The sequence below is a fragment of the Macrotis lagotis genome, chromosome 4, assembly GCF_037893015.1.
Source record: "Macrotis lagotis isolate mMagLag1 chromosome 4, bilby.v1.9.chrom.fasta, whole genome shotgun sequence".
Classification (NCBI taxonomy): Eukaryota; Metazoa; Chordata; class Mammalia; order Peramelemorphia; family Peramelidae; genus Macrotis; species Macrotis lagotis.
The window spans coordinates 246,173,178-246,191,392 of NC_133661.1; the positions used below are offsets into that span (position 1 = coordinate 246,173,178).

General features: G+C 39.1%; 2 protein-coding genes across 6 annotated transcripts in view; one reads left to right on the forward strand and one right to left on the reverse strand.

Annotated features, from left to right (window-relative positions):
- SAMD15 (sterile alpha motif domain containing 15) overlaps positions 1 to 9,948 on the reverse strand; it is a 23,234-nt gene extending 13,286 nt beyond the window's left edge. The window contains exons 1-2 of one of the 3 annotated variants that reach the window (XM_074235638.1): positions 8,416 to 9,946; positions 4,530 to 4,628 (exon numbers count right to left, since the gene is read on the reverse strand). In XM_074235638.1, coding sequence (XP_074091739.1) covers positions 4,530 to 4,628; positions 8,416 to 9,348 — 1,032 coding nt within the window. In that variant the 5' untranslated portion in view covers positions 9,349 to 9,946. Of the gene's footprint in view, positions 1 to 4,529; positions 4,629 to 8,415 lie in introns of all 3 variants that reach the window. The other 2 variants (XM_074235639.1, XM_074235640.1) reach the window with 2 other exon arrangements.
- Positions 9,436 to 18,215, forward strand: part of TMED8 (transmembrane p24 trafficking protein family member 8) — a 21,414-nt gene continuing 12,634 nt past the window's right edge. The window contains exons 1-2 of one of the 3 annotated variants that reach the window (XM_074235644.1): positions 9,841 to 9,902; positions 10,151 to 10,291. In XM_074235644.1, coding sequence (XP_074091745.1) covers positions 10,279 to 10,291 — 13 coding nt within the window. In that variant the 5' untranslated portion in view covers positions 9,841 to 9,902; positions 10,151 to 10,278. Of the gene's footprint in view, positions 9,903 to 10,150; positions 10,329 to 18,215 lie in introns of all 3 variants that reach the window. The other 2 variants (XM_074235645.1, XM_074235643.1) reach the window with 2 other exon arrangements.

Below are 18,215 nucleotides of genomic sequence, written 5' to 3' on the forward strand. Positions count from 1 at the left end.
ATGTAAAAAGTTCACTAATTTGGTTCAAAAAATATGTAAAAGTTAGTAATACTTTCTGATGATCAACACTGAACTTTCTAGAATTTAATTGGTTAAATTGTTTCTATTTTGAGAAAAGAATCACAACTGCTTATATATACTTAATTAGAAACAATAGATAACAATGATCACAGTATTGCTTATTCAAAAAGCAATCTGTGCCTTTTCCTCTGCATTTAAGACAATGCTGCTTACCACTGATGGACATCTTCTTGTAGCTGTGGCCAAAAAAAATTAACATACTGTTTTCTTTTGGAAGGAACTTTAGTCCCTAACTTCCCTCATTTTAAAATTATTTTTAAAAACCACACAAGAAGATGGTGGCATGAAGGCAACATTTCCTGGGAACTCCTTCCCCTGCAAACTCCCAAAACCAACAAATGATGACTCTAGCCCAAATTTAGTGGGGCAGAACCTACAGAAAGACTGAGTGATACATTTTCCCAATTCAAGATAACTTAGAAGTTCCATGGGAAAGGTGTGTTTCACCAGGACTGGGGGTTGGGAAAAAAAGCCATGGCCTTTGCCTATATTCAGATCCAGGTTGCAGTTTAGGCATCCATACTAACATAGCAGGATCCTCCTTATAGCTCCAGGGCAGAGGGACGTACAGGGATCATCTACATATCAAAGCACAGGCAAGAGAGCATAAGACCTTAGAGGAATAAAGGTCCCAGTGGGGTGTCCCCCCCCCCCCAAGAAAACCCTAAAGCCTTGGAAGTGCTGTTTTGGGCTGAGGAAATGAGTAAACAGCAGAAAAGAATCTGACCATAAAGAATTACTTTAGTCCCATGGGAGATCAAAACACAGACTCAGATGGTGACAAAATCAAAGCTTCCATATCCAAAACCTTCAAGAGAAATAGAAATTGGGCTCAGACTATGCATGAGCTCAAAAAGGGCTTTTAAAAGCAATTAAGGGAAATGGAGGAAAAATTGGGAGGAGAAATGAGATTGATTGTAGAAAAATCATGAAAATCAAATCAAGAGCTTGGTGAAAGATATACAAAAAATACTTTAGAAAATAATATGTTAAAAATCAGTTTAGGCCTAATGGAAAAAGCAAAATGAAAGGCAAATGAGAAGAATGCCTTAAAAAACAGAATTGGTCAGCTGAAAAAGGAGATTAAAAAAGGTCTCTGAAGAAAATAACTCCTTCAAATGCAGAAAAGAACTAAAGGAAGCTGATGACTTTGCAAGAAATCAGAAAGAAAAAAACTCTTCCAAAAAAGCCAGAAAATCTGAAATATCTCATTGAAAACCAACCAACCTCAAAAATAGATCCAGAAGAAATAGTTTAAAAGTTTTTGGGCTATCTGAAAGCCACAATAGGAGAAGAGCCTAGACTTCATTTTTCAAGAAATAATACAGCAAAATAGAAATTGAGAGAATTCACTGGTCACCTCCTGAAAGAGATCCCGAAAGAAAAACTTCCAGGAATATTATAGTCAAATTCCAAAATTCCCAAATCAAAGAGAAAATTCTAAAAGCTGCCAGAAACAAACAACTACCGAGGCTCCATAGTCAGGATTACACAGGATCTGGCAGCATCTACATTAAGGGCTTGTAAGTATTGGAATGATATTCTGGAAAGCAAAAGATCTTGGTTTACAACCAAGAATCAACTACCCAGCAAAACTGAACATCCTCTTTCAGGGGAAAAGATGGACTTTCAATGAAACAGGGGACTTTCAAACTTTCCTACTGAAAACAACCAGAGCGGAATAGAAAGTTTGATCTCCAAGTACAGGACTCTGGTGAACCATAGAGGGAGTGGAAGAGAAGGACTAACTATGAGGAACTTAATGATATTGAACTGTTTGTATTCCTGCACGGGAAGAAGATATTGATAACTCATATGAACTTTCTCATTTATAAGAGCTGTTAGAAGGAGCATATATAGACAGGACATAAAAAGGAGTGGAATATAATGGTATAGTAAACAGATGGAGTCAATGGGTGATAAAGGAAAGTACTGGGAGGAAGGGAAAGGAGATGAAGAAGCTAAGAAATTTCACATAAGAGTCAAGAAAAAGCTTTTTGCAAAAAAAAGGTTTTTGGAAGGCAAATGGAGTTAAGTGGCTTAACCAAGGCCACACAGCTAGGTAATTATTAAGTGTCTGAGACCAGATTTGAACCCAGGTACTCCTGACTCCAGGGCTGCTGCTTTATCCACTGCGCCACCTAGCCACCCCCCAGAAAAAGCTTTTTCAATGGAGTGGAAAGGGGAAAGGCAAGGGGGAATGAGTGAGCCTTCATTCTCATCAGAAATGGCTCAGAGAGGAAATAACATACACAATAGGGTATAGAAATCTATCTTATCCTAGAGAAAAATGAGGGACAGGATAAGGGGGAATGGGGAGAGGAAAGGGGGGAATAGGTGATAGAAGAGAGGGAAGACTGAGGGACAAGATACTCAGATTCAACACACTTTTGGACAAGGCCAGGATGAAAGGAGAGAGAGAACAGAATGAGAGTGGGAAGAAATAGAGTGGAGGTACAGCTAGTAATAGCAACTGTGGGGAAAATATTGAAGCAACTTCTCTGGTGGACTTATGATAAAGCAACTCACCCCAGAGACAGAGAGCCATTGGGATCTGAACACAGACTGAAGTACATTTTTTTTTCTCTCTATTCTTGAAGTTTCTCATCTTCTTGGGGGGGAGGGGGGTTTATGTTTACTCTTATAACATTCAATTTACAGCAATGAATAGCATGGAAACAATGCAGAGACTATCAGAAAGCCTTCTGTGAGGGCAGGAGGGAAGAAAACTAAAATTCAAAATCTTACAAAAAATGAGAGGTACATATTACTATTGCATATAACTGGAAAACAAAATTTAAAAACCTAAAAAAAAAAAAACACCCCACACAAAACTCCCAAAACCTGAAAACTTCAGTTTGGGAGGAATTAAAGTAATTGTAATTTTTCTCAAGGGTCATCCTGCTAGAAGAAAAATCAAGATGTACATGTGAAGACTATATTTTGTGACTGGATGATATTTGCTCAACAATTCCATTTCCAATAGGACAAGTTGTTTATGTGGGCTTAAAAGTAGATTCAAATATCAATGATTGAGCTTGGCTATTACTAGGTGCCATTCCCTTACTATCTCAGAAATATCATTCAGACCAGAGTCTTATTGCCAGAGCAGATCCAAGAGTCACCTGAGGTAATCTATGTGCTAATCCCTAGTTATATGGCCTTTAAAAGTTTGCAGGGTACTGTACATGCATTATCTCATTTTGTCTACACAACAATCCTGTAAAGTAGATATTACCCTCATTTTACATGTTGGCAAATGGAGATTAAGTAAGGATTAGTGATTTACCCACAATCACACAGCAAATGAAACTGAATTTGAACTCAGGTCTTCCAGACTCCATGATCAGCACTATGTATAGTACCACCTAGCTTACTCCTACCAAATAGATCTCTTTTCTAGTTCTCCCTGCTTTTCCCTCTGTTGTTCTCCCACTCTTTGTTTATATTCTGGGGTTATCTGTTACTTCTATAAGCATTTGATCCCACTTAGAATAAAGTTAATGAAACATGTAGCTGACTTTTGATTTTCTTCCTGAAAACAAATTAAAATATTTAAGTACACATTAGAAACAGAACCCTAACCAAGGTACTGACAAGGCTACCTGTTGCTTATAATCTAGCTGGGGAGAGAAGATGAATAAATTTACATAAAGAAGTATCTACTAGCACAAGACGCCACATTCTTAAGGGTCAAATGACTATAAGCTACATGGTAGTACTATGTATGTTCAAAGGAGATGATGATTATATGAGTTGGGATTGTGAGGAAAGGCTTCACTGGAATTGAGTTTGGACCGAGAGAATTCACACAGGTGGAAAGGAGTAGAGAAGTCAGTCTAGGTGAGGAGGGGAGTATAAAACAAAGGCAGAGTAGAAATATAAAAGATCTGTTTGTGAGAGAGGTTAATATACTTAAAAGTATAGACTGCACTAGGTGACTTCTGAGGTTTCTTTCAACTTTTTAATTCTATGATTACTTGGGAAAGGCAAGTTGGGGTCTGCTTATGCAGAGCCTATGAACTGAGCTGAGACTTCATTATGGGAGCTATGGAAAGCAGGAAGGGAGGAGAGGAGCATAGAGTGTTTTAGGATAGCATGGCAGTAGTTTGTAGGATAGACTGAAAGAAGGAAGTGAGTGGAAGTAGGAAAACCACTTAAGAAGTTAGGAAATAATCCTGGCATGAGATGTTAAGGGTCTGAATTATAGTGATAAGAGTTAAAAATAGAAAAGGATAGAGTATAAAATATATGGGAAGCAGGGTAGAGGAAAGATTCAAAGATGACCAAGACTTTTAGCTTGAAAGATTTGGGAGCCTGATGGTATCTGATTAAGAGAAATAAGGAAAAGTCAGGAAGAAGGAACCAGTTTTAAAGGAAAGATAGTCAATTATTTTCAGACATACTAAAGTAAGTTATTCTGCTCTAAGTTTGTAAATATTGCTCACCTTCATGTCTTCAAAATCTGTTATGCCCATCTGAGGAAGGTTTGAACAGTTAACGTGTATGAGTTTCCGGCCATTGATGAAATTTTCTGTAAAACATTCCTGTCAGTATAACAAGAATGATACTTGTAAGATGCAGGGAGCATGGAGCGGCTAGGTGGCCTAGTGGATAAAGCACCGGCCTTGGAGTACCTGGGTTCAAATCCGGTCTCAGACACTTAATAATTACCTAGCTGTATGGCCTTGGGCAAGCCACTTAACCCCATTTGCCTTGCAAAAAAAAAAAAACCCTAAAAAAAAAGATGCAGGCAGCAAAAGAAAGAAATAGAAATCATGATTGTTTCTAATCCTATACTTAGAAAAGTAAGCTTTTTTTTTTAGGTTTTTGCAAGGCAAATGGGGTTAAGTGGCTTGCCCAAGGCCACACAGCTAGGTAATTATTAAGTGTCTGAGACCGGATTTGAACTCAGGTACTCCTGACTCCAGGGCTGGTGCTTTATCCACTATACCACCTAGCCACCCCGAAAAGTAAGCTTTTTTTAAAAAAAAACTATAACTGTTTCCTTTATTTTTTTAAGCCAGGTTTATCACCTTAGTTAATGAAAAGTCAAATTTTCCTTTAAATAATGCAGGTTCATTCTCCTTTCATGCTACAATCAATCAATACTTCTTTATTCCACAATTAGTGTTTAAATTGAAAGAGAAATCTCAAATTAATGTTAATTTTGATAAACTGAAGGAGGTTTAAATGGACTCTTGGCTAGCTTGAATAACAGAGAAAAAGGAATCGAGGATTATTTGTTGTTCCAAGGTCTATAACAAGTCTAAATGTTTTTTGAGACCTGCTCTTTTTCCCTTTCTTCTCCCATGAATAATCAGACCCATTTTATAGCCCTCTGTCTTTCAATACTCCAATGCCTAATTCTAATACTCTCCTTACTCTGTGGTAAACTCCTATCTGAATCCAATTTCTCCCAAACAATTTGGTACAATTATTGTGCTAAGAACCACTCAGAGGCAAATATTCTTGTGGATTCTGGATTCATTTTTCTATTTGTAGCCCTAGCATTTGGCACCGTGCTTTGTTAATAATTTTTTTAGCTGTGTTTCTTTTTTTTAGGTTGTTTTACAAGGCAGTGGGGTTAAGTGGCTTACCCAAGGCCACATAGTTAAGTGTCTGAGGCCATATTTGAACTCAGGTCCTCCTGACTCCAGGGCTGGTGCTCTATTCTAGCCGCCCCTGTGTCTGATTCTCTATCGACTTAATTTGTGGTTTTCTTGATAGAGATATTGGAGTGCTTTGTCATTCCCTTCTCCTATTCATTTTGGTTGAGGAACTGAGGCAAACAGAATGAAGTGACTTGATCAGCTATTAAGTGTATGAGGCCACATTTGAATTCATGAAGCCAAGTCTTTCTGGTTTCAAGCCTAGTGCTCTATCCACTGCATCATCTGGTTGTCCTATAGTTTACAAAAACTTAATAATTGCTTCATTTCATTCATTCACTATCCTCTTAGAAACTTAAGATTTTTTTCCTCTTGACTCTTCTTTTATGAAGAACTTGTAGCCCCCCCCATCCTATTTTTTTGGTATTATCACAGAACTAATTTGCTCAATACCCATTTCTAGCTCTCTTTTTGTCTTAGAGCAACATGGTTTGATCTGTTTACTTCTTTCTGTTGTCATAATTTTTACCTTTATAAAAGAGAATTTGTTATTTTGCATATAGCAAAATAAGAGTTACCCTAAGGATAAGTGCTGCCCTATAAGGAAATCTAATGTTTGCTAAAAACCATCATTTTGATTTTTATTTAAAAGGCATTCTGAACTCCGAGGAAATTTCCAGTTTCTGTAAAATCAAGGTCAAGACCTGAGTCAAGAAATGCTTTTCATATGTGAATTTAAGAAGTTTGAATCAAATAGTAAAATGTAAACTAAACCTTTTTTAAAATTTTAAATTAGTATCTCTATGGAAATAATTAACAAAAATGATTCATGTTTCAGTGACAATTGACTTTAAGGCCATTAGCATTTGAAAACTTTTAGAAATTTGACTATAGTTATAGTAGACCCCAAATATTAATTACAAATTGTGAAGGTATCTGTAAGAATCTAACTGCAGGTTGATGGTGCAACAAGGGATTATAATTATTAGGAAGTAATTAAGAGTAATTTGGCCTTGTGGTACCCTATTATGGAAAATCTTCTAATAATCCTCTTCCAATAAGAAGATTCCTCCCAGCACCCTCTCACACTTTATCATCTGTCAGAATTGCTGACTCAAATTACAATGACATGATGACACATTTGGCTGCTGACATATATTAAGGGAACCTATAATTGGAGTATTCTAAGTCTGGTCATAGGACTGTCATAATAACATGAAAAAGTATTGAAGATCTCATGTCAAAAACATTCTACAGAACTAGAGATAGAATCCTTAAAATGAATTCACTAAATTGTAGGGGAGGAGTTCCTAAGAATTATTATGTAAATTGTCTGACCTCTTATTCCAGAAACTTGAGCTAAACCATCAAGGATCCTGAGAAGGGAGTGAATTCCAAACTTTTACAAAGACATCTAGTGAGAAGATGGGATGTAATGTACAGTGCAGCAAATAACCAATTTGGCAGGAATGGCATAGTCCAATTTGAATAACCTTCATGAGACCTATCATGTGGAGAGCAACTCCAGTTGCTAGTTCATCTCCACAATTCTCATTACCTTCTATATACTTTATGTTTTTAAAGTTTTTGTGAGACAATAGGCTTAAGTGACTTGCCCAAGGTTACACTGCTAATAAATATCAAGTCTCTGAGACTGGATTTGAACTTGGGTCCTCCTGACCTAGATGACCCTTCTATGTATTTTGCATGCCTTATGTTTACTTCTATGAGGACCTGCTTCCAATAAAATGTAAAGTCCTGGAAGACAGAAGCAGTTTTATTTTTGTATGTATATCCACAGCTTGTAATATGTAAGTAGATGCCTAATGAATGTCTGCTTAATAAAGGTGAAAAACTCTCTAATTGGGGTATATAATAAATACTTCAAAATAGCAAAGGTTTATTTGTCCCTTTATAGTTCAGGAGATGGTGTTTGTGTTGCAGTGGCCCAGAAAATTCCTCACCCAGTGCTAAGTTTCCATATTTAGCTAGATTATGACAGCATATACTATATTCTTAGGTCTGTTTTTCTGGCTCTTCTAGTTTAAAAGGATAAGCTAAAATTTGTGATTGCTGGTAACTCTTTTTGTTTCTACAGTGATTTCACCCCTGTTCCCTTTTTTTAGGTTGTTTTTTTTTTTTTTTGCAAGGCAATGGGGTTAAATGGCTTGCCCAAGGCCACACAGCTAGGTTATTATTAAGTGTCTGAGGCTGGATTTGAACTCAGGTAACTCGTGACTCCAGGGCCAGTGCTCTATCCACTGCATCACCTAGCTGCCCCTACACATATATATTCTTAAATACTTTTATATCCCTAATGGGGTATACAAGTAGAATTTATTCCCAATTTAGAGATGAGCAAACTCAGAAATGTTCAAATGCTTTTTTTCAATCAGTGACAGCATCAGATTTAGAAGCCAACTTTCTTAATCCCAGATTCTTGCTCTTTCTATTCAATTCAGCAAATATTTATTCCTTTCTCTACTTCTTCTGAAGAACTGAGTGAAATGCAGGGGAATTGAGTGGGACAAAGAAAGAAGCTGTAAAAGAAAGTCTATTAAGACTTCTAGTTAGAAGACCTGATTTGAGTCCTGACTCCACCTACTAGTCCCTCCTGTCAATTAAGTAAATCACTTCTTCAGCCTTCATTTATAAAATGGGAGTTGGGAAAGAACAGTGTTTTGTAAACCACAGACAGCTACCTAGAGATGGGAGCTATTACCTTGTATTGGGGAAACCCTAGTTGGCCAAACCACTCTGCAACATCTTCTGGGCTCCAACTGAGGTAAAAAGGTGGCTTCTCAATTTCAGCTTTTTTTGCTTCTTCTTGGATCTCAGATTCTTGACTGACTTCAGTCTCAGCTTGCTCTTCTTTGGTTTCCATAGCGCCCTTTTTAGATTTCCTAATACCAGCTCCTTTCTTATCAGTCAAGCCTACATGCTTTTGGGGGGGCTTGGTTCTGGCCCTCCTGGGTACTTTCTGAAAGCTAGGGAATTTGGAAGAGTCGAACACACTATCTGTTGAGGACAATCGCCCATCCTTATCGGCGGCACCTAGCAAAGCCTTGAAATCTCTCTCCTTCAAGGGGTGTTCAACGGATTTTTTAAATCTTCTCAATTTTGTGTCTTTCCTGATAAGTCTAGGCTCTTCCCCAAACTTACCTCCCCGAGAGAACTGGGACCGCAGGATCTTCAGGAGCTCCATCTCGGAGGTCTCCGCCTCGGTCTCCGTCGCCTCCGACTCGGTCTTGGTGAGGACCTCATCCTCGGAGCCCTCAGGCCTGCCCGGTCTGAAGTCCCACACCGAAACCCCCGACTCCGTCTTTTCCGGGGCCTCCACCTCCCTCGCGCTTTCGGTCCGAGTCGCCTCGGGCGGCCCGGGCTCCATCTGTTCAATCTCCTCCTCGGTGGAAGTTTCCGACTCCGTGTCCTCGGAGGTGGAAGACTCCGTGAAGTCCGAGACGGTCTCCGACCCTGTGGTCTCCGAGAACCTCCGCGCCTTTCGGGCCCTGGCTTCGGCGTCCGGAGGAGTCTTTGTCCCAGCCTCGGTGCTCTCCGGCGGCGGCTCCGGCTCCATTTTTTTCTCCGCGTCGGGGGTCTCCGGGAGGCCATCCTCCCCAGGCTTGGAGGAGTGATCCTCCAGTAACTCGGCCATTGTTGCGCCGGTCAGAGGACGCTCCCGGCTTCCGTGGCAACCGCCACTTCCGGGAGCGTCTCTATGGAGACCACGACTTCCGGAGGTGCCCCGGCCCAGTCCTCCCCCGGCCGCCCCTCGCTCTTTCTGGCCATGACCTAAAAGGAGGGTCTCCAAAAGGGGCCCCCGCTATCCTCCTGGTCCCGTTACCCCCGTGACCGGCCTCTCCCCCCGCGCCCCCGACCAGCCAGAACCGGGGCACTTGGGTCCTGCCTGAGGCGGAACCTTTCTGGGGGAGGGCGACTCCCCGAGGAGGCTCCTTCCGGTGCGGCTCCCTCGGCTCTCGGCTCCTTCCCCGGGTCGCGGGTCTCGGGCTTCGGCTGTTTCCGGAGCAAGTTCGTTCTCCCGCAGGCTCGCTAGCTGGCGGCTGCCGCGGAGCGCTGGGCCGGGCCGGGCCGGGCCGGGCTGGGCTGCGCCGGGCCGCGCCGCGCCCCAGATGTCGGAGTCGCCGCTCACCGCCGGCCTGGGGGTGCAAGCCGGAGCCGGAGCCGGGGACTGTCCGGCCCCCGCCGCAGGTACGTGCCCGGAAAGCCGAGCCCCCCGCGGCTCCCCTCGCCCTCCCCCGCTGGGCACTGATCACATGCAGCCGCGGGCGCGGCGGCCCCCCGGCCCCCCCCGGGCCGCGCCTCCGCGGTGACCCCTGACCTCGGGGTGCCCACCGCCCCTCCGGCCCTGCCCCGGGCCTCCCCTGCGGTGGCCCCCGCCGGGCCAGGTCCGGGATGGGTTTTTTGTGATCCGTTACATTTTGGATTTCTGCACTTAGAGTAACAATCCGAGTAGCCGTAGGCCTTGCTGCACCGACCGGGGACCCCGGGGCACAGAAATGAAAACCCATCAGAGCAGGCGGGGCATGGGCTCCAACCTCTGCATCTTCACAGACCGAAAATTTACATGACTTGCCCAGGTCTGCTCTCCATAACGTCCGAGGCCAGAGAATCCAGGTCTTCCGGGGGTCATTTTGGGGCATCTATACATTTAACACCGTAGTCCTGCATCTACATCTGGGGTTCTCTCTCCCCTCCTCCTCCTCCCCCTCCCCCCGTCAGGCCAGCGTCCAGCTGCCCTTCACACACCCCACCCTCCCAACCGCAGCCCTCCAGCTCTTGTCCTTGGACCCCCGGCCAGTAGCTACTCCCTTCCCTGCTTGCCTCTGCTCCTATGACCTTGCCCTAGCTCATGGACTCTTCCCTGGCTCCTGATTTATCAGAGAAGATTCCAAATACTACCCTCTTTTTCCTCATCACCCTTCCCACTCCCCTAAAAAAGGTGGGATCATTGTGCCAATTTTCAGGAAATAAAATAAGTGTTTTATCAAGATAAGTATTAATCTATTTTTTGACATTAAGGTTTGAAATAGTCTGTCATATCGAAACTGTCAATACTACAAAAGGCTACCAATTTGGCCACCTGGAAGACCCACGATATCATTTATAAATGTTACATAATTTCCCTTTGGCTAGAGCTAGGTATCCCTAGAGATTCCCATTTGTTTCCTCTATTACACCCCCCCTCCCCCATTTCCCCAAAGGGTGAGGGAAAAGAACCTTGCAATTTTTTCCCATGGCTTTTTGGTGGAAGCTTAAAATGCCTTAGCATTTGCCTCTGAATAGTTTAACTTGGCTTCCGGCTGGATCTTCCTTTCTCAGATTTTTCCCAGGCTGCTCGCTACAGGGAATACTCTAGGGAGTGTATCTACGCCCCCTTTGAAACACATTCCCATTTCCTCCTACCTCCCCCATTATTGAACCCAATCAGAATGGTTGCATGATTTTCTCACCTTCATTCAGCAATTTATGTTTAGGAACAAAGGCTGTGGATAATGGGAATGATCCAAAGCTGAAATTTGGCACGCCACAATTAGCAATATAATTTAGGGGCAAGAGATTCAAGAAATGAGTGCAATACAGAGTTGGCTTTGTTTACCAAGCAGATAATATATTTCTTGGTTTGGAGTTAAGGAGATGAAGGTCCCTACCATGTTGGGTAGGACCCTTGTAGAGGAGGAAGACATGGACAAGAATAGCATGATATTGACAGCCATTTTTGGTTTGGGTTAATGATGCTAACTGGCATTTCTATAGTGCCTACATTTATTATCTTATTTCATCTTCATTTCAATACTGTAGGGAAAGGCACTACAAATAGAATTATACTTGTTTTACAGTTAAGGAATCTGAGACTGGGAAAGGTTAAAAGACTTAACCATGGTCACATAGTATTAGAGCCAGAAACAGCTTTTTGAAACCCATCTCTCAATTGTGTCTTTGGAAGGGGAGAGAGAGAAAGAGAGAGAGAGAGAGAGAGAATGAGAATATGTGTGTAAATATATGTGTCTATACAAATATATGTATATGTATATTATACTTATGTATATGTAAATGAAATCACATAGCCATTGAAGTATGATGGGATAATTTATAATAATGGTTAGTCAACAAATACATGTTCATTATTATGTTAATGAAGTGAGAGAATTTGGAAACAGTATATAATCCCTTCCCCCAAGGAACTTATAATTTATTTGGAGAGACAAAATGAATATATTTGAAACTAAAACAAACACTATGGGGGATTATATAGTTAAGGTTTTCAATATGCTTCAGTATTTAAGATGGACCTTGAACTGAATCTTGTAGGATAGATAGGGTTTAAATAAAAGGAAACAAGAAATTTCATGAAACATTTTTAGAACAGGAAAGAAACCTTAAAAATCACTCAGTTCTAACTCCTTAATTTATAGTTGAGGAAATTGAGACCCTTTGCTAGATTTAAATAACTTGTTCACCATTACACATCTGGTTGATATGAAACAACATGGTACAGAGGAAAGAAAACCGAATTTGGATTCAGGGTATCTGGATTCAAATTCTGACTTTCTTATTTTATTACCCACGTGATCATGGAAAAGTGATTTAACAGCTCTTGACCTCATTTTCTTGATCTGTAAAATGAGGTATTTAACTAGCTGATTTTAGCTCTCCTGACCCCTAACCTGAAACTCTTTCAACTCTGTCTCTTAATGATGAAAATGTTATGTGAAAGCCGGTATGACAAAGGATGTGCAAAATGAACTAGAACTAACAAGACTGAAGTCAGCTTGACTTAGAAGGCTTTTGTGGTGAAGACCTAATGGTGATGGTGGAAATAAAGAGTGATTACTCAGGTTAGACTGTATATAATAAAAATGACAGTACCACCTAAATTAATTTACTTACCCAATTACATATTGGACTTTAGAAAAATTACTTTGAGATCTACGGGAAAAAAGTATCTGGATTTGCAGGTATATTTTCTATAACAAAGTAACAAGCTTCTCAAAGACAGAGAATGAAAAAAAATTAAGAGAGAATCAATATCCAGTAGTACTAGTTCTCAGATAACTACAAAGCATAGAAATCATCAAAACTATTTGATAATGACTAAAGTATAGGAAGCACCACAGATTAGGTACACAAGACAGAGAAGCAAATGAACCTGGTAATATTCAGACAAAAGATGGCAAAAACTGGGGTAATGACTCTTAACAATTGCTGGAATAACTGGAAAGAGATCTGGCAGAAATTAGGTTTAGACCAGCATTCATTTACCCCTTTGAACTGCAAATGAATACATGACCTTGATGGCAAAGGTCAACTCATTTAAACATTAGAGGAAAAAGGAGGAAATAACCTTTTGCAACTTTGGATACCGAAAGAATTCATGACTAAACAAGGATTAAAGAATCATATAGAAGGTAAAATGGATAATTTTGATAACATAACATTGAAAAGTTTTTATACAAAAAAATTAATGAATATACAAAGTGGTTAAGTCAGGAAAATATTTGTAGCAAGTTTTTTTGATAAATGTTGATGACCAAGATAACATAAATAACTGATTAGAATTTATAAATACAAAAACCATTTTCCAGTTGATAAATGGTCAAGAGATACCAACAAGTAATTTTTAAAGGAAGAAATTCAAGCTATCAACAGCTACATAAAAAATGCTCCAAAAGTACTAACAATTAGAGAAGTAAAACTTAAAGCAGTTTTGAGGTTCCCAATAGATTGGCAAAGAAGACAAAAATTGGAAAAATGGCACGTTGGAGGGGCTTGGGAAACTATAACTTGGGAAAGATATGTTGTCATTTTCACTTGTGCCTTCATAAACCCACTTGAGGTTTTCTTGGTAAAGCTATGGTGAGCTTTGCTCTTTCCTTCTCTAGCTCTTTTTGCAACTGAGCAAACTGAGGCAAATAGTTTTAAATGACTTGCCCAATATTACACTACCTTGAGACCAGGTTTAAACTCATATTTTCCTGACTCCAGGATTGGTGTTCTATTCACTGTGCCATCTAGTTGCCCTTGGGGAAAATAAACACATCAATCATAGCTAGTAGAGCTATGACTAGTCATTTTGGAAATCCATTTGGAACTAACCAATTCATTGTATTAATGATGTAGCATATTTACCCACCTATCTTCCAATAAAGGAATAATAGACTTGAAGTGCAGAATGAGAGAAACATTTTGTGGAAATGGCACATTTGTGGATTTATGTTTCTTAATTATGCTTATTTATTATAAAGATTGTAATTTTCCATTCTTCATTTATGGGGGGTTTATATGGGGGAGCGAAGGGAACTAGCAGTAGTTGCCAAAGCAAAAGCAGGTTATTCAAAGCATTTTTTAAACATGTACAAAACAGAAGGAAGTTTAGAGATGATATTGAGAAGAGTTTTGAAATTCAAGTAACATGTTATACTCACTTTTTAAAAAAAAAGTTGTAAGTAATTTTGGTTTCACAAAAATTTTTTCATTTTCATTTTTTGTTAATTTGGGATAAATTTTTTTATGAAATGGAGGGATAAATATAAAAATTTTGATTTAATTTAAGATTTGAGAACATAAAGAAAGTGGTGAGTCAAAGATCATTCCGAGATTTTGAGCCTGGCTTATTGGGAACATGCTGATGCCTTTGATTTGAATAACTAACTTGTCCCTTATTTAACCCTTTTAATGTTCAAGATAAACAGATGGCATCTGTATGACTAAGCTTTTCACAGCCATACCTATAAAGAGTAAATTTCTGAAAGATTTCCAGTTGGGGGGCAGCTAGGTGGCACAGTGGATAAAGCACCTGCCCTGGAGTCAGGATTACCTGGGTTCAAATCTGGTCTCAAACACTTAATAACTACCTAGCTGTGTGGCCTTGGGCAAGCCACTTAACCCCATTTGCCTTGCAAAAACCTTAAAAAAAAAGATTTCTAGTTGAATAGAAGGATTGCAATCGGAATATCCAAGGATGTGCTTCGGGTTAGGATGAAAGCATGTTGTAGGATATGCTGGGATACTGGACTTAGCTCTGTCACACTATGGTAGTCATAAGTATAAGAGGAACTCATCTAGTCAAATTCTCCTTTCATCTTTCCTTAGAGAATAACAACACATGAGCAACAACCCTAAAAGAATGAGACTTAGTAAAAATTCTATTTTACTGTCCCAAAGGAGAATAAGCAGTAAGAAATAATGTGTGTGTGTGTGTGTGTATAACATCTCTCTCTCTCTCTCTCTCTCTGTACATAAATATATATATATATTATAAATATATATATATAGTTTATCTATTTACTATATCTATGTATTTTATTTTTTTTAATTTTCCAAACTATATGTAAAGGTAGTTTTCAGCAATCATTTTTGTAAGATTTTGAATTTTCTCCTTTCCTTCCCCCTTTCCCCTGACTGAACACACGCTAATATTATTTATATAATAAAAAACTATTTTAAACATATGTATGTATATATGTGTGTGTGTGTGTGTGTGTGTGTGTGTGTATGTATGTGTGTATAGCTGTTTTTAGCAAAGGAATTCAGTTTTCAGTGTACTTAAAACCATTCCAGATAACTGGTTCACTTTTAAAACTGCTTGAAGCATACCTTTTAGAGAGTTGCATGTTTATTATTAACTAAAGGCTTGGTAAGAAACCCAACTAGGAGCTACTTCAGTTATCAAAATGTACTTGTATTTAATATGATTGTTTTTTAATAACCTCATCTGCTTGGAGGCATATGAGTTCTTCAGTTCCCAAAAGAGCAAGTTGCTTTTCAGAAAGTAAAATACTTGGTTCAAGTGTTGCATCATTTGTCTTAATTTAGGGGATCTTTATAGACACCTAGGGAAGAAATTCTGCAGTAGAGCACACTGACACTTTGATAGTTGTCTGTTTTGTACTTAATATGAACACTTAAAACTCTTAGAATTGATTTAGAATAGAATTGATACAGTCATTCATGGTTCTGAAATAATACAGTATGCAGTTGGTATACAAGCAATATTTCTTTTGTCTTCTAATTTCCTGCTATAGTTTTGTCTTACATGATACAGTTTTTCATCCATCAATGAACATTTAATAAACACTTAATATATGTTGAGCAATGAGATACAATGACAAAATTACTCTTAACAGGGGAGACAAGCTATACATTTGTGTGTGTGTGTGTGTGTGTGTGTGTGTGTGTGTGTGTAAATAATTATGTAAAATGAGTACCAGGGAATTTGGGGGGGAGAAAACAGATTAGGCCTGGCTGAAATCAGCTTTACCTAGGACTTGTTTTGGTTGTTTTGCACAGTATCTCATAAATAGCAAGCACTTAAGTACTTATTGATTAACATTTTTACTTGCCAGGGCAGTAATGTGATCATTGTCTCAGTGATATTGTTGTTCCCCCTTTGATCTTTTTTTAATTTTTTTTTTTTAGGTTTTTGCAAGGGAAATGGGGTTAAGTGGCTTGCCCAAGGCCACACAGCTAGGTAATTATTAAGTGTTTGAGACCAGATTTGAACCCAGGTACTCCTGACTCCAGGGCCGGTGCTGGTGCTTTATCCACTGGGCCACCTAGCCGCCCCCCCCTTTGATCTCAAAAAAAGACTAATGACATCATTAGATGATGTATTGACTTGAGCAATTCATGGATTTAAGCAGGGAAGAACTGCACAAAGTGCACTCAACTCTCCTCCAGAATCATTGGAGTCCAGTGGCAACTCAGAAGTCAAGATAATTGGTGATGGCCTAGAAGCTGTCTCAGTGAAAAGAAACACTGGAAGATAGAGAAGACCTGGGAATTTTCATTCTAACTAGCATTATGATATTGGGCATTTCATTTCATTTCTCTCAGCCTCTAGTTTCTCCACCTATAACATAACATCAGATGGTTTCTCATGCCTCTTTCAAGCCTAAAACTTCTGTAATTTTATAATATTAGTATCAAGGATCCCAGACCAGGAATCTGAAACCTAGCTATCTTAGATGTCCTACTCAGGAGTTTTGAAAGATTGCTCTTAAGACTTAGTTGTAAAATAGATTTTGACGATATTTTGCGTAAATATTTCCCATCTGTAAACCTAACTAATATTACCGAGTCCTCCAAATCTAAAAAGATGGGATAATCCAAGAGTGCAGATGTCATTTTCTAGCATTATGGAGTTCTGTGGGAAATCTTCTGAAAAATCTTGATCTCTAATAGTAAAATAATTAGCTTTCTTGTCCCCCCCCCTTTTTTTTGAGAAAGTATGGGGTATAAACTAAATAGAAATCTACAGCAATATAAGAAAATCTTAAGGCTTCTAATAGATTGTCTGGAAAAAAGAACTCTGATTTTAAAAGTTGTATTAGATTTAACTTTGGGCTTTTTAAAATTTAACTTTTCTTACTTGACTATGCTCAGTTTTGTTTTATGAATCATAAATTGTGCATTTAATCTTGGACTTTTTTTTCCCTTCCTCCCATATCCTATTTGGCTTCCATTCCTCTATATCATGTTTGCCGAATTTCAAAGACTTCTGAGTTGGACGGTATTGCAGAGGTCATCTGGCCAGACTTGAACCTAACCAGTCTCAAATCTGAACAGAAGTTTGCTTCACAAATTTTAGTGCTTTTATCAGCTATGGTATACTTTTATCAGTACATCTTGCTTTTTCTTCTTTGATTTTTTAATTTCCTAAAATCAACCATTTAAAAAATCTGGAGTCATATAATTGTCTCCTTCTTTATAGCAGGACTGCATTTTTCCTCCCTTCTTATATTTCTGAATATAGAACTATATCTCTTCTAATCTACTTTCATCATTTACTGCTCTTCTGAATCTAATTAGTAATATTATTCATAGTTCCTACTCATATCACTTAGTTTAAAAATAATCAAGAGAATTCTTTTTAACTTAAAAATTATTTGTAGCCATTTTATCAGTTTTTCAGAAATATTTTATTCCTAATTCTAAAAATATTTATGTACATATTAGTATGTAATGATACAGTGAAGATCATGATGATGATATCCTTATAAGTATTCTGTCTTTTGACTCACTAGAAAATGACCTTTTCTTAAATATTTCTTTCTTAGATACATTTTTATGTTCTAAAGATCAGTACTTAATCCACTTTCAAAATATCTTTGGGGGGCGGCTAGGTGGCGCAGCGGAGGGGATGGCTGGGTGGTTCAGTGGATAGAGCACCGTCCTGGAGTCAGGAGTACTTGAGTTCAAATTCTGCTTGTGTGGCCTGGGCAAGCCACTTAACTTTGTCTTGCAAAAAACCTAGTGTGTGTGTGTGTGTGTGTGTGTGTGTGTGTGTGTGTGTGTGTGTATCTTTGGGTGGTGGTGGGAATTTGGTGGTGGTCTGGGCACCAGCCCTGAAGTCAGGACAACCTACATTCAGATCAGGCCTAGACATGTGACACTTGCCAGCTGTATGACCTTGGATAAGTCACTTAACTTTAATTCAAAAAAAGTCATATCCTTGGGATAGCTGATTTTGTATTATCTTTTATTGCTGATCCCCTCCACTTT